At 39.7% G+C, this 13855-nt stretch overlaps 1 protein-coding gene across 3 annotated transcripts in view; it reads right to left on the bottom strand.

Annotated features, from left to right (window-relative positions):
• The window catches only part of Bicc1 (BicC family RNA binding protein 1), a 262071-nt gene extending 248428 nt beyond the window's left edge, over positions 1-13643 (bottom strand). For all 3 annotated transcript variants that reach the window (XM_074078893.1, XM_074078894.1, XM_074078895.1), the window contains exon 1: positions 13406-13643. In XM_074078893.1, coding sequence (XP_073934994.1) covers positions 13406-13595 — 190 coding nt within the window. In that variant the 5' untranslated portion in view covers positions 13596-13643. The remainder of the gene's footprint in view (positions 1-13405) is intronic.
• Positions 13644-13855: the final 212 nt, after the last annotated feature.

The raw sequence follows: 13855 nt of genomic DNA, 5'->3' as shown, positions 1-13855 counted from the left end.
GTGTGGATTTTTTTTTTTTTTTGGTTTCACACTGGAAGGAGAATTTTGAGCTACTTAAATATGAATATTCATATCCTTCCTCAGATTTGGAAGTTTGGGCCATAATAGCTTCAAATATGCTCTTTTTTCCATTCTTTATATTTTCTCCTTCTGAAACTCCCATAACCTATACACAGTGTTCTTCCACTTGATGGTGTCCTATAAGATCCTTAAGCTTTCTTCTCTTTGTTCCTTTTTGTTTCTCCAACAGCCACATATCACTTAGCAACATGGATACACTCTGAGTTATGCACTGTCAAATGATTCTGTCACTGTGCAAACATCTTAGAGTATATTTACACAAGCCTAGATGGTACAGATATATCACTTAATGTGGCTCTTGGATACAATCAAGAGACATGGTAACAAAAAAATATGATACTGTGCCAGAATAAACAAACACACTGGTTTACAGTAGTTTTGTTTCAAAGTAGAAAGAGAACACTCTAAAATAATGACAAAAAAGTATAGTATACTAAGTACATAAACCAGTAGCTTAGTCATTTATTATCATTATCAAAGTCACGTTCTATATATAGCTGCACATGCTATGGTTTTATACAAGCAGCAGTACAGATTTGTTTACACAAGTATCACCAAAAATGCTGCACTGCGATAGGAATCAATAGGAATTTTTCAGCTCCATTATAATGTTACTGACCACCATCATAGATGGTTGTTACTGACTGGAGCATTGTGATATAGCACATACCTGCAATTTAAAATGATCTTCAAGTTCACTGATTATTATGCTTGATAAAATCTGCTGTTGATCTCCAATAGCCAATTTTTCTATTTAGTTACTATATTCTTCAGCTTTAGGATTTGTTTGGCTTTGTTTTATATTTTCTATCTCATTGTAGATATTCTAATTTTATTCACACATATTTTCATGGTCTGTGTTCTCTTAAAGTGCACAAAGCTAACTTAAGATATTTACTTTTAATTATTTGTCAGGTAATTCATAGAGCTCTGTTTTAGGGATGTGGTCTCTGAAGATTTAGTTTGTTCCTTTAATTGAGCTGTGTTTCCCTGTATCTTCATATGGCTTGGCTGATTTTTTTGTTGTTGTTACTTTTAATATTTGAAAAAGCAGCTACTCCAGTCTTTACAGAATGCCTTTATACAGAGAGACATTCACCAGTCAGCCCACCTAGAGATTCTGTGGCTTCACAAACCTTTTACAGAGATGCATCTTTCTCTGAACTTTTACATGTGTAATTTTACAATCACAGAGCTCTGCAGGTTTCTTTCTGAGGAGCTAGTAGTCTTTTTCTCTCTCTGGTGTCTATCTGTAGCTTTCCTGGATTATGTAATTTTGTAACAGATTTCTGGAATTGTCATAAAGGCTTTTTAGAACCAAATATTGTTGTTGAGTCAGTTTTTCTGCAGTAGTTCAAAATCATCTGTGGACTTCCTATTCCTCCATCTGTTGACTACAGACAATTTCTGTCTTCTCATAAAGCATGCTCAAAAGCAGTCACCCAGAATTCACAGTAAGACATCCTCTGATTTATAACAAAAGATATGTAATATATCCATCTTCCACCTCTCCCTTTCTGAGTCTTTGTTTGGTAGTGGTAGTGGCAGTGGTGATGGTGGTTCTGCATTTAAAGTACATAAAAATACTAAAGTGGACACACCATATTTTATACTATCTCATCCCTTCACAATGCTTCATCTTTGATTCCAGCCAGGCTACAGGAATAGCTCTGCATAGGTATCAATCCACTTAGTGCCAACAATGCCTCATCTCAAGCTTACACCACACACACTTTTCTCCCTCACCTTAGAGCTTGCTGAAATACTGTGGAGGTCAGTAGATCTCTAATGTATGTAGCCTACCAGTGCAGGGAAGGCAGTTCCCATGCAGGCCCACTTGACCTCCTCATATAGGAGACAGAAGCTGATTGACAAATGCCCATCTTTTTAATCCTTTAGCAGGGAGGCTTAAGGACACAGTCTCTCGGATAACAGAAATAGCAGACATCCTCAGAGGCAACAAATTAAATCATGCATCATTGTACTGGGTTTGCCTGTTTATTTCCTCATTTCATTTCCTTGTCCTGTAGGGTGGACATACGTGACCCTAGGCTAAGACGCCATTAAAGAGGGACTTATTCTATGAAATCTCCCTTTGTTTTCTGTTAATAAGTACAGGTAACTTTTCTCTCTTTCACTAGATTGTATTCCTTTTAAAGATAGAAGGCCTCATTCATGTTTGTAGTCCCATAATACACACATGATTTTTCCAACACATGCAACAACTTCCCACTGCAAATAGTCTGTTTTCCCAAATAATTCATAATGTGACACTTTCACAAGCTTGGAAGCTAGTCATTTATACAGAATTAAATTAAATTAAAATCCATTTGAATAATGTTTTGCTGCTGTATCTTCATTATTTTAACTTGCTCAAACATATTTTACATAGATAAGGCATGCCCAATGCCCACTCACTGACAGTGCATTTTTGAAAGCAATCTTTCTGTTTAGGTAACAATACCAGTGACAACAATATTTAACTAAGTTATAGATCCGAAGGAAAACAAAACTCTACAGACCTGTGATAATATTGGGTTTCCTTACCCATATTTTAAAAAATGAATTTTAAAAAAATCTCCAGATCAAAATGAATATTTTTATGATTTCTCCTGAAACACCCAAGCCAAACATAAATTTTTGTTTTAAAAATTTTATCATTATAATCGAGCAGTTAAAAAGATAGTAAAAATCTTGCCAAAATGTTGACTTTGCCTTAAATGGTACTTTCAACAACAACAAAAAAAAGCTCAAAATATGATTTTAAAAAAGAAAAAACTCAGAACACAGATAATACAAGTGTTCGTGGTCATCTGTGACAGATAAATCTTATGCTGTTTCTCAATAATTAAGTAATTAAAACGATTTCAAAGATATCTGAAATTTCAATATATAGATGTCCTTATTTTTAATTGAGATTTTACTCTAATGCAATTATATTTTCCTGCTATGTAATTCTAGTCACTTAGCTGCTAGATATAAATCCTGGCACAAGAAACTTGATAACTAGACACTAGCAGAGAAGAAGGAAAATGTGACAGAAATGTGTGCTACTTAGGGAAGTGTGCTATCTCTGTTGCTCATCTGGCACAGTATTACCAACACTAACAAGTGTAAACTATGAGTTACACTGCAATTCCTGCTCAATTGCTATAGAACACCTTACACTGCCTAACATCTAACCCACAGAACTCAGGGTGCTGAAAACCTGACTGCTAAGATGGCAGAAAAACAGAGCTGATGATCAACCTGCTTCTCCAAAGCCAAGGCAATCCAACCATCCTCACTCTACCTCCTTTCCCATTCACTGTGGATACTCCTGTGTGTAGCACACATCAAAACAAATTCCACCAACACTACTCACGTACATAGCTGAGTCAGCCTTCAACACAGAGGAGGTTCACAGCACTAGTGAATCAATATCGTATGCTGTGTAAAAGATTGGACTACTGGAGCTGGAAAGGATTTTTAAGCAGCATCCAATACAAAACCCTATGACATTGTCCAAGATAACAAGGTCAGTGGCAAGAGTGGGTCACGAACTCTAGTCTCTTGAATACAGGCAACCACTGTACTGAGAAAAAGGGGTTTTTTCCCTCTAGCTTAAAATAATGCCATGATTATCCTAGTACAGTTCTCAACTTGACATAAAAGATTTCTCTTCTTTTTGAGAGTGAGTAATCTCGTGTGAGATGCTTTAACATATTTAAGCCAGATATGCTCCCACACATCTGTGATCTTAGCCCTTATGAGGCTAAGCCTAGAGAATTACAAGTTCAAAGTCATCTTGGGCAATTTAGCAAGTTTCAGGCCAGAATGGATCGCACAGAGAAACACTATCTCAAAACAAAACATAAAATCACATTTAAATAGGAATATGGAGATGTTATTCTAAATACTACCCGATCGAATTTTGCGACTAAATAAACTAAAAAGTTTTATCAATCTTGACAAATTTCAATTTATAATACTAACCCAAATTAGATTTAAACTATTCGGCATTAACCTTACTTGAACTAAATTTCTCATATTCCCATTCAAAATGGCACACTAACATACTTCCACGAATGCTACAACATTCTACTGCATCTTAGACGGAGGCTGATGAAAGCCCATCTTGTGCAGAGAATTAAGGCCAAGAACATTCCCTCACTTTAAATTCCCATTCCGTAAGGTCAATGCTAAGTCCACTGGCCTAAAACGGACTAAGTTTTTAATCCAGACCCATCATGGGTCGTTTATTCTATAAACACAGTGCAGTTAGTTATTTTACAACACTGGGATAAATGCTGGAGAAAAGCAGATGAATTTGAAAATACGTATCATTTACAGGGCACCATTGTGACTCAAGTTTATAAACATTATCGTATAATCTTCACAATAACCCTGGAGAGAGGTGTTATTATCCCTGCTGCGCAAAGGGGGATAATAAAAAAACTTAACCACAGTTAGTAGAAGGCAGAGCCTTGGACTGCCCGCTTCTTCGTGAGATTCAAACCCATCCCTGTACCTGCCCCAAGATCCTCTGCATTTTATTTATCACACTTCTCTGCAAGAAGTGTGATCCACGTAGGAAGACAGTTTATCATTCTGAACTCAAATGAGCTGTGTCTTCACACTACATGAGAGTCTAGACTCTACAACAACCCTCAGAGAAAACTAGCATCTAGACCCGCTCAGAATTCCAAAAAGCAGCCAGTGTTCCAATTTTTAAAGATTATGTTTTTTTCTGAAAAATACACAGCCCAATGGCATTTGTGTCTTGTAGGTTGTTACTAAGGAGCTGAGATGATTGAGCAAACATAAACCATCAAGAATAGGGACAGGTGTGGTGGTACATGTCTATAATTCCAGCTTCTTGGGAGGCAGAGATCAGGAGGATCACAGTGTGAGGTCAGCCCAGCAAAAAGTTAGTGAGACCCCTGTCTCAACAAACCTGCAATCCCAGCATCGGTAGACGAATTATAGTCCCAGGACAGCCTGGGCAAAAAAAGCAGAAGACCCTATCCACAAAAGGGTCTGGAGCATGGCTCAAGTGGTGGAGCTCCTGCCTATCAAGTGTGAGGCTATGAGGTCAAACCTTCAGTATTGCTAAAAATAAAATTCTCTTTAAGGGGTCTGGAGTACAGCTTAGTGGTAGAAAATGAGCCTAGCATGCATGAGGCCCTGAGTGTGATTCCCAGCATTGCAGGGTGGGGAAAGCAGTTTCTCTTCTACTACAAATTCCTTCAATAAAAAGTGTGCACTTTTTAAATTATTTTATAAAATATTAAGTAGCACATTTGTTCCTGGACTAGACCCTTCAAGATACTTTAATCATGTCGCAAAAACACTAGCTTCAAGGGTAAAGAGAACCAAAGAAAACAAAAAGAATCTGCAACTTCTTTAATTAGCTGACTATCTTCTAGGCCCCTAGCAGTGTTTCTCAGAGTGTGGTCCTGGGGCCAACCTGCATCAACTCACAGGATATTCTGTGCAAAATGCTGATCCCCATCAGGGCAACCAGCACAACCCCCAGACATAAAGAATCTGGAGTCTCTGAGGGGCCCAGAGTTTGCCTTTTAAAGCAAACTCTGATTCTTACGCACACAGATTTTAAGGGAAATTGATCCACAGGCATACTAGTCAGATAAAAGAAACATCACTTCGATTTTTTTCAGTGAAAACCAAAAAACAGAACTCTAGTCCTGTAACGGTAATATCTCACAACTGCTTGCTCAAACAAGCAAGGTTGTTGGGATCACAGGTACAAGGAACAGACATCCTGACAATCTGTTGTCTCTTCTTCCTAATGTGAAAATCTTTCTGGAAAAATAATTTTGCAAAACTGAGTAAGAGTCCTTAAATGGCTGGGTGTGGTGGCACACACCTGTAATCCCAGCACCTAGAAGGCTGAGGCAGGAAAATCACAAGTTCGAGGCCAGCGGACTACATAGTGAGGCACTGTCAAATAAATAAATAAATAAGCAAGCCAGCCTTAAAATGTCCATTCTTTCTCCCAAATTTTCACTATGAGAACAACCAAGGAGGCATAAAAAGGCTGTAGGCACTTGTTGGGCAGCAAATTAGTACTCATTACTTCTGTGAGCACCTGCTGCACACCTGGCACCAGGCCACATCACTAATCAATGACACAGCCGGGATCCGAGTCCTGGGTGTTGTGAGGAGAAACATGAGGCATACAGCTCTTTCCACTGTCTGGCCACCAAAAAAATGTCTGAAGATGTTCTAACACTCAAGCAAAGAAAGACACATCAAGGGAATGATACAGATAATTGAAACTTTACAAAACAGAAAATACCTAAGATGGCATGCAGAGTGCATAGGAAGGAAAGTATGATCCATCCAACTATAGAATTAAGTCACAGAAGGGCAGGGACCATATTTACCCTGATTTTATCTGCATCCCCAAAGTTTAACACCACAACCGATAGGTGGCAGGAGCTAAGTATGTCTTACAAAAATATACGAAATGTGGGCGTATTTTTTAAAAGATGAAGAAAAAATTCTCAAAATATCATCAGTGGTTCTTGCTGAATTTTGGATTTAGGGATGAATTTTGGTTTTTCTTTTTTATTACATCTGTCTACACTTTCAAATATTCTATAATAAGTTTGTATTACTTTTAAAATCAAACAATGGCGAATTTTCAAATCCTACATTGAAGCACCTTCCTCTAAAAACAAACATAGTCAAGTTGCAAATCGTCTCACTCCGCAGACAAACATGTGCTTGTCTTTTTCTCTGTAACACAGGTGGGGTTGTCTTTTTCACACTAATGAAGCAACTACCTTGTGACGAGAAAGCAAGCATTATCTTCTCATATGCCAGCATCACAAGTGGGGACAGGATTTAATACTTGTCACCTATGTATGTGCCTCCATCTCCTACAGTTAGTGGTAGGTAGATTTGCAGGTGGGGAGGAAGAAGAAGGGTATAAGTGTATAACATCCAAAGTGTTTGAACATTTTGGACACTGCCCGAAATGATAGTGTCAAAGGATTAAGAGTCAAATATGGTGGTTCTTATAAGCAAAAAGACAAAAAAAGGCTTTTTGGGTTTGGGTGAGGTTTTGTTTGCTTGTTTTGCCACGATCATCCCCACACACTGCAAAAGGCATCAGAAATTAGCATTAAAATTGTGCCTCATTCCTGATACCTTATTAAGCATTTTATATACAAGAATATATGTGGTCACCATATGCATTTTTTACATGAGAATTCTTATCTTAAAACAAATGAAATAAACTAAATGAGTCAACTGGTATATTTTATTAGTTCATCATTCTGGACAATTTTACACAAAAGCATAGCACCAACCTGATGGTGATTCACTCAATGGGCTTCAAAATGACTTCATTTCCGAACAACTTCTGGCTTTCTTGGCCACATTATGCTAGAAAGACCAATCTATAAAAAGCCAAAAGGGCAGAAGCATAGACTATATTGAACCAACTGCAAAAGAAACTGGAGATGGGTGGAAAGAGAAAAGATATCTTACAGTAATAAAACAAAAAATGAGTATTTGTATTGTGTCATATAGTTTTTGATGAGAAAAAAACACTCAACATGAACAAACCAGTAGAGATTTAAAAAAAAAAAAAAAGAGTTACAGGAACTAGAGATATAGCTCAGTGGTACAGTGTATACTTAGTATATCCAGGGCCCCAGGTTTGATCCCCAACCCTGCCGAACTGTAAAGAAAACAAAGATGATGATGATATATTTCCAGTACTCAATGGCCCTAGGTCCTGTTTGTAAAAAGTAGTTATCAAAAGGAAAGCAGCTTTAGATGATCAAGGTATTTCTTCCTTGGAATTTAGATTTACTCCCGTATTACATAAGAAGGAGACTTTCCCTATATATAACATCCCCCAAAACTCTAAATTTTGCGGGATTATCAGTGCAGGCCCAAGTGTCTGATAGAGACTTGCTTCTGCTTTAGTCACACTTTGGAATTTAGGTTCGCGAGGCTCCTCTGCTTTGTCCACTGTGAAGAAACTATGAGTTGAGTCACTCAGCATCCATTCTGACCCCCTTCTCCCTTGCCTACTTCAACTAGACAGGTGGAAATAAGACACATTCCCCACATCTTTTGCGGCAAACAGCCAAAGAAACACATATGGAACATTCAAGAGACAGTATTCTTTTTCACAAGGGAAGGTGAGTTCTTGAATAGGAAACAAGTTTTGTCCTTCCTCCTTTGCCCTGCAGCACCTACAGATGGACCTCCAGGTGTAGCCAGAGTCATATTGCAAAAATGAGGCAAAAAGCTACAGTCTAAAGACAATAAAACCAAGGAGAGAAGGTGCTGGGCAACTCAATGTCCTTGAGCAGCTGTTACGTCCTACACCACTTAGCCACAGACTTCTTGTAAAGTGACAAAATGAACTCCCTCTGTGTTAGGTTTTTCTCTTTAGTTGTAGCCAAATATATTGTTTCCGTAAAAGTCACTGATACAACAAACCTCTCTAGCCATGTTTGAATTTATCAGTGATCAACTTAACGAAAACCCCACAACTCTTTATAGAGAGATAGTTTACTAAGCATGTATGCTATTACCCTGAGCACTTACTCCATGCCAGTAAGCACATAGGGCATCTTCACAGGACTCCACCAGTAGTCACTGAAAGCCTGAGTCCAGGCTGATCTGAGGGCAGCTTCTGAGCTCTTCACTGCCAAGCTACATAGCTTCTCAGGTGTTTTGCAATGATTCTTCAAAGCAATTTTTACTTTTCATCCTGCTCTCTCAATCACCATCCCCCGAACAAATTTTCTGATTTTTCAAAGAAAACTCTCCTAAAAAATAAAACACTCCCCCACCAAAAAAGAAAAAAAACAAAACAAAACAAAAAACAAAAAAAAGGAACCACATACGATTTTTTTTTTAATTAAAATCCTGGCACACATTTGCTTTCCAGTCTTTTGAAATCTTTATCCATCACGTGGGACAGTGTCACTGCTACTGCTACACTAGTATATGCCAGTGTCACGTGCCTGGCCCTGGGATGAGCATGTCACATGCATCCTCTCAGTCAGCGTCCACAGTGTCTCCTATGGGGAGGCCATGACAAGCTCCATTTCACAGGTGAGCAAGGAGAACATGTCAGCCAGCCTCAGCATTTTCTTTGAAAAAGTTTCTTTCTAAGCACCAATGAATAACTCAAGTGTAGAGCAACATGTAACTAGAAGAGAGATGAATTGATCTTACTGCCAGTATTTAGTAAGAATGTCAAAAGCAAATGAAAAGTACTCAAACCAAGAACACTCTGGTCCTGAGCAAAATCTAGAATCTCATGTGTCTAGTGGAGCTGTATTGGTGTGTACTTACCACCTTTACAAAGGCTAATCCACAGCACACACTGCAAGCTACCAGGAGGGCCAATAATATTGAGATAGTGATGAATGTCTATAAAACATAAAATCATTTTATTCATCTTCTAATAAACTTGATGTTCACTTTCAATCCAAGAATGTGTGCTTTATACACTATGGTTTATGATGAATATTGTTATTATGGTTAATTTATTTAGCAGTTCCTATGTGGCCAGCACTGTGATAGAGTTTACTTACTGTAAAAAAAAAATCAAAAACAAAAAAAATGTATTGCTTTTACAGAATAAATTTGTTGGAATATGAAAAAAAAGAGATAACATAATCGCTGCTTGCTCATACTTTTAGTCAATTATGGATGAGGACCTCTGCTTTGGTGGCTAGCAGCAGTAAGTAAGTGACCCCGGTTCTGCCTAGCCCTGTAAAAACACAACACAGGTTCCAAAGTCTTCCCAGCAGTGTGGTAAAAGCCCACCAGAGGTCAATCCCCCCCCATGTAAGTAACCTCCTCCCTGCACTGCCTTCTTCCTCTGCTGAAACACAGGGAATTCAAAACTACAAAATCGTCTGTGAGTCTAAATTTTATGTAGGAACATTGAATTAAGTGGTACACATATTTTTATGTAAAAAGAAAAATATTAATATAGGAATCCTGTGTTTGCCTCCCAGTACCCTGACACAGAGACCTGAGGCAGGTCTCTGACCCTCGTGACCCAATTTTTTCCTACTTTCTCCCATCTTTTCCCCAGTAACACTCTCCTCTCCTTTTTACACATCTTAAATCAACTCACACTTAATTGACTTAAGTGAATAAGCACTATTCTCATATGAAGTATGAAATCAGAAGTTTGAAGATTAACATTAAAGGAATTAAAAATTATTTCCATTCATCACTAGAAAAAATGCTATTTAGGGTTTTCATCCCATAGCTGACAATATCCATCTAAAACCTAAGCCAAACTCAAAAGTAAATTCCTATTTTAAAAATCATTGACTAAGAAAATCAATAATCATTTAGATTTCAGCAAAAAAATGTCAACAATGTCAAACATTCTTTATGGCTGTTTTAAAGTAGTTATTAAACAAAAAAAACCATAAAAAATAATTTCTCACTATACTTTTGGTCTGGTGGGTTTTATGTGTATCAAATACTTTAGTCTCAGTGATCATCAAAGAATGGTAGTTATTTCTTTGACTACTACCCTACTGCCCATATTTTAACCTCATTGAATTTTTGGTCCATTGCGTAGAAGAATTTCTCTACTAATAAAAATACAACCCATTAAAGATTAACTTGCCCCCAGGACAGTCTCTCTGAAAACAAATTCCAAGCATTATAATCACCAATTTACACTCTGAAGTCTTAAAAGCCAACAATCTTATTTATCCAGATTTCAGTTGGAAAATCCCACATATTTTAAAACAATCATAAGAGAAAAATGACCAGTTCAAATTCATGATAATCAGAGATTAAACCAAATACAACTTTTACTGACTGGACCATTTTCAAATGAAAAGCTTTCCACTGAAAAAAAACATTTAATAATGGTAGAACACTTGTTGATTTGCCGGACTTCCTACTTTAGTTTCTTCTGCTCTGCAACTATTTATCAAATATATGCCATAAATGTTGGTAGGCACTGGAAATCATTTAAATCCACGATGTAATATTTATTATTAATAACAGAAGCAATGATATTTATAAAGCTCATATCATTTACATACACTGTAGAAAGTCTTAGCTTATTAGGCAGTAACTCTTTCCATTCTCACAAAACCTAGGAGAAAGGTCTTAGTATCAACCCCATTATACAGATGGGAAAACTAAGGGCAGAAAGAGGCCCAGGAACTTTCCCAAGGTCCCACAGGGATTTGAAACCAGTGCTCAAATTGCTATAACCACTTGCTATAAAGCAATAAGCTACATGCTTATTTTTGGTTCAGGAAACTAGCCTTATTCCTTCAAACATGGTGGTTCTACATTATTTGACACTGGGAAGCAGGCATCATAAAATGCCTGGCACACTATTTATGCAGTGGGCTCTACTGTCAAGTTGTTCAAAGTTTACTTTCATTACAGGGATAATTCATTCATAGGTAATTTTGGAAAGTTAATTAGAGCACTATGTTCAATCACTAAACTACGATTTCATTATATATAGGTTGATGAAGAAATGTTAAGACTTTCTGTAAAAGAAACTTGATCACTGCAAAGCAATTTTAAACCAACTGGTGTCACCTGCAAAGTGGACAACCTTCAGATTTTAATAAATGCCTCATTCTTATTTCATTGTGTTCAAAATGAAAATGAATTAACTCAAAAAGAAATTCACTTCTAAAGCTCAGGTTATACATGTGTGTTTCCCAGAAGCCAACATTACTATTGTTACTTGCCTGGTAAAACAGGTAAGGATGTCTTAGTGTTATTAGAATATCTTATTAGAAAGATTACAAATCTTTCACATCACTCACTCCCAACTCATGTAAGGCACAAGTTGAAAACTATTTGCAAAGGATGAGTATGTGGTCTTAATTCAGTCCAAACAATCTCACAGTATTTTTCCAACATAAATTTCGTATTTTGTTTTATACTCAGAAACTAGGGGGGAAAAAAGAATTATAGAACAAATAAAATAACTAAAATGAGTTGCTGAAATGCAACTAGAGTTTTAATTTTCAAATCTGCCTTGCAATACCCAGAAGGAATTCTCCTAGAAAGTTACATAATTTAAGGGAAAAAGAGACAGAGACATGACAAACATGAGGGATGTTTATCAATAAGAATAAGCAGCAAGGGAGACAAGTTTGCAGCACATCCAAAAACGCCTGCCAAACATGCCTGCTATTTGTTTCCACCAACTTATTATTTTGGAAAACATGTTGTTCTCTCTTAAAATAACCTGCTTAATTGTTCTGAAAAGCCACTGCACTTCAATGGAGAAGCTGCGATACACTGTCTGATAAAGTCAAATAAGTTATGCATAAAGCCACAAAAGTAAGTTTGGAAAGTTCCAATCCTAGCACTAGCTACTGAATGACTCTTCACTGCTCACCCTTGGTGAGACTAACGCCTGGCCCTTTTCACAAATCCTAGTACTAGTCATTCAAACTACCTCACTCCTCTCTTTGGATGTAGACTACAGGTAGGCTAGTAATTAACATTTTTAAACAAGGTCAAAATGACCTTGGACATTTGAGCATTCACTCCAATCCTCGCTTTACAAATCAGAATTTGTTTCCAGACCAGTATGGTTTAAGTAAGGTCTTCTTCCTGGGAGCGTCCTAGAGAAAATAAAGAGTTTAAAAAAAAAAATCCCAAATTGTGAAAGACAAAGTGAGACACCCACAACACAGGAAGATTTTTATGAACTGACTGTAACTCAAGATGTGTTTTATAAGCCTGTCAGGGGGGTGAACACACACTGTCCTCAAGCACCATCACTGCCCCGGGGACAATCCCCACGCTGGGGCTGCTCAGCTCATCCTGGCCCTTTGGCTGGGGCGGGGGATGGGGGGGCGCTCGCGTCTTAAGCCTTGACATCTACAGAGTTTCCCAATTGCGAGTCAAGGCCACTCAGCTGGAGGAAGTGGATTCTGACAAGGGGAGGAGAGGGAAACAGACACTAAAGAGACAGAGGTAGAACGCCCGGCGGCGGGAGAGCGAGAAGAGAGGCCCGCACACTCCGTGCGTCGTAGTGCGCCCGAGTGACACAGCCCAGGTGTCCCGGCTAGAGTTGGCGTCTCCAAAGTCTAGGTCGCGCCACGACCAACTCTCGGCCTTGGGCTTCTTTGATCCGGTCAAGCTAGCACAGGGCCCCGGTGCCCGGCAACCTGGAAGGCGTGGAAGGGCGGGAGCCCCTCGAGGTCTCCTTCCTAAGGGATACTCTGGCTCCGCGGGGCAGGGTCCAGGAGCTAAGCCTAAGCGGGGCCAGGGATGTCCGGGAAGCTGTCGGGGCGCAGTCCCGGAGTCCGAGGACGCGGGGGATGCCTACCTTGTAACATGGCCTCAAGTTTCTTCCTGTCCACGCGGAAGCGCTCCTCGCTCCACTCGGGGCTGTGCAGAGGCGCCCCCGCGACCAGGTCGTCCTCGGAGCCGGGCATAGGCGAATCGGTGCTGCGCTCACTGTTGGAGCCTGGGTCCGACTGCGCCGCCAGGTAGCCGGGCTCGCCCTGGGCGGCCATGGTGGGCGCACGGCGCTCGGGCTCCGGCTGCCACGGCCGCTCCGCCGGCGCCGCCGCCTCCGCTCGCCGGCCGGGCTGGACTGCCTCCCCGCGCCGCGGCGCTAGCTCGTCCCCCCGCCGCCGCCGACGCCGCCGCCGCCACGGAGCCCCCTGCGCATCCCAGCCTCGGGCGCCGCCCACGCCGCCCGCCGCCCCGGGTCCCGGCCCCGGTCCCGGGCCAGTGGCTGCGCCGCCCCCCGCCAGCAACGCCCGCGCGGAAT

The sequence above is a fragment of the Castor canadensis genome, chromosome 7 (assembly GCF_047511655.1).
Source record: "Castor canadensis chromosome 7, mCasCan1.hap1v2, whole genome shotgun sequence".
NCBI lineage: Eukaryota > Metazoa > Chordata > Mammalia > Rodentia > Castoridae > Castor > Castor canadensis.
Note: the sequence above shows the minus strand (reverse complement) of the source record. Positions and strands in the feature narration are given on the sequence as shown.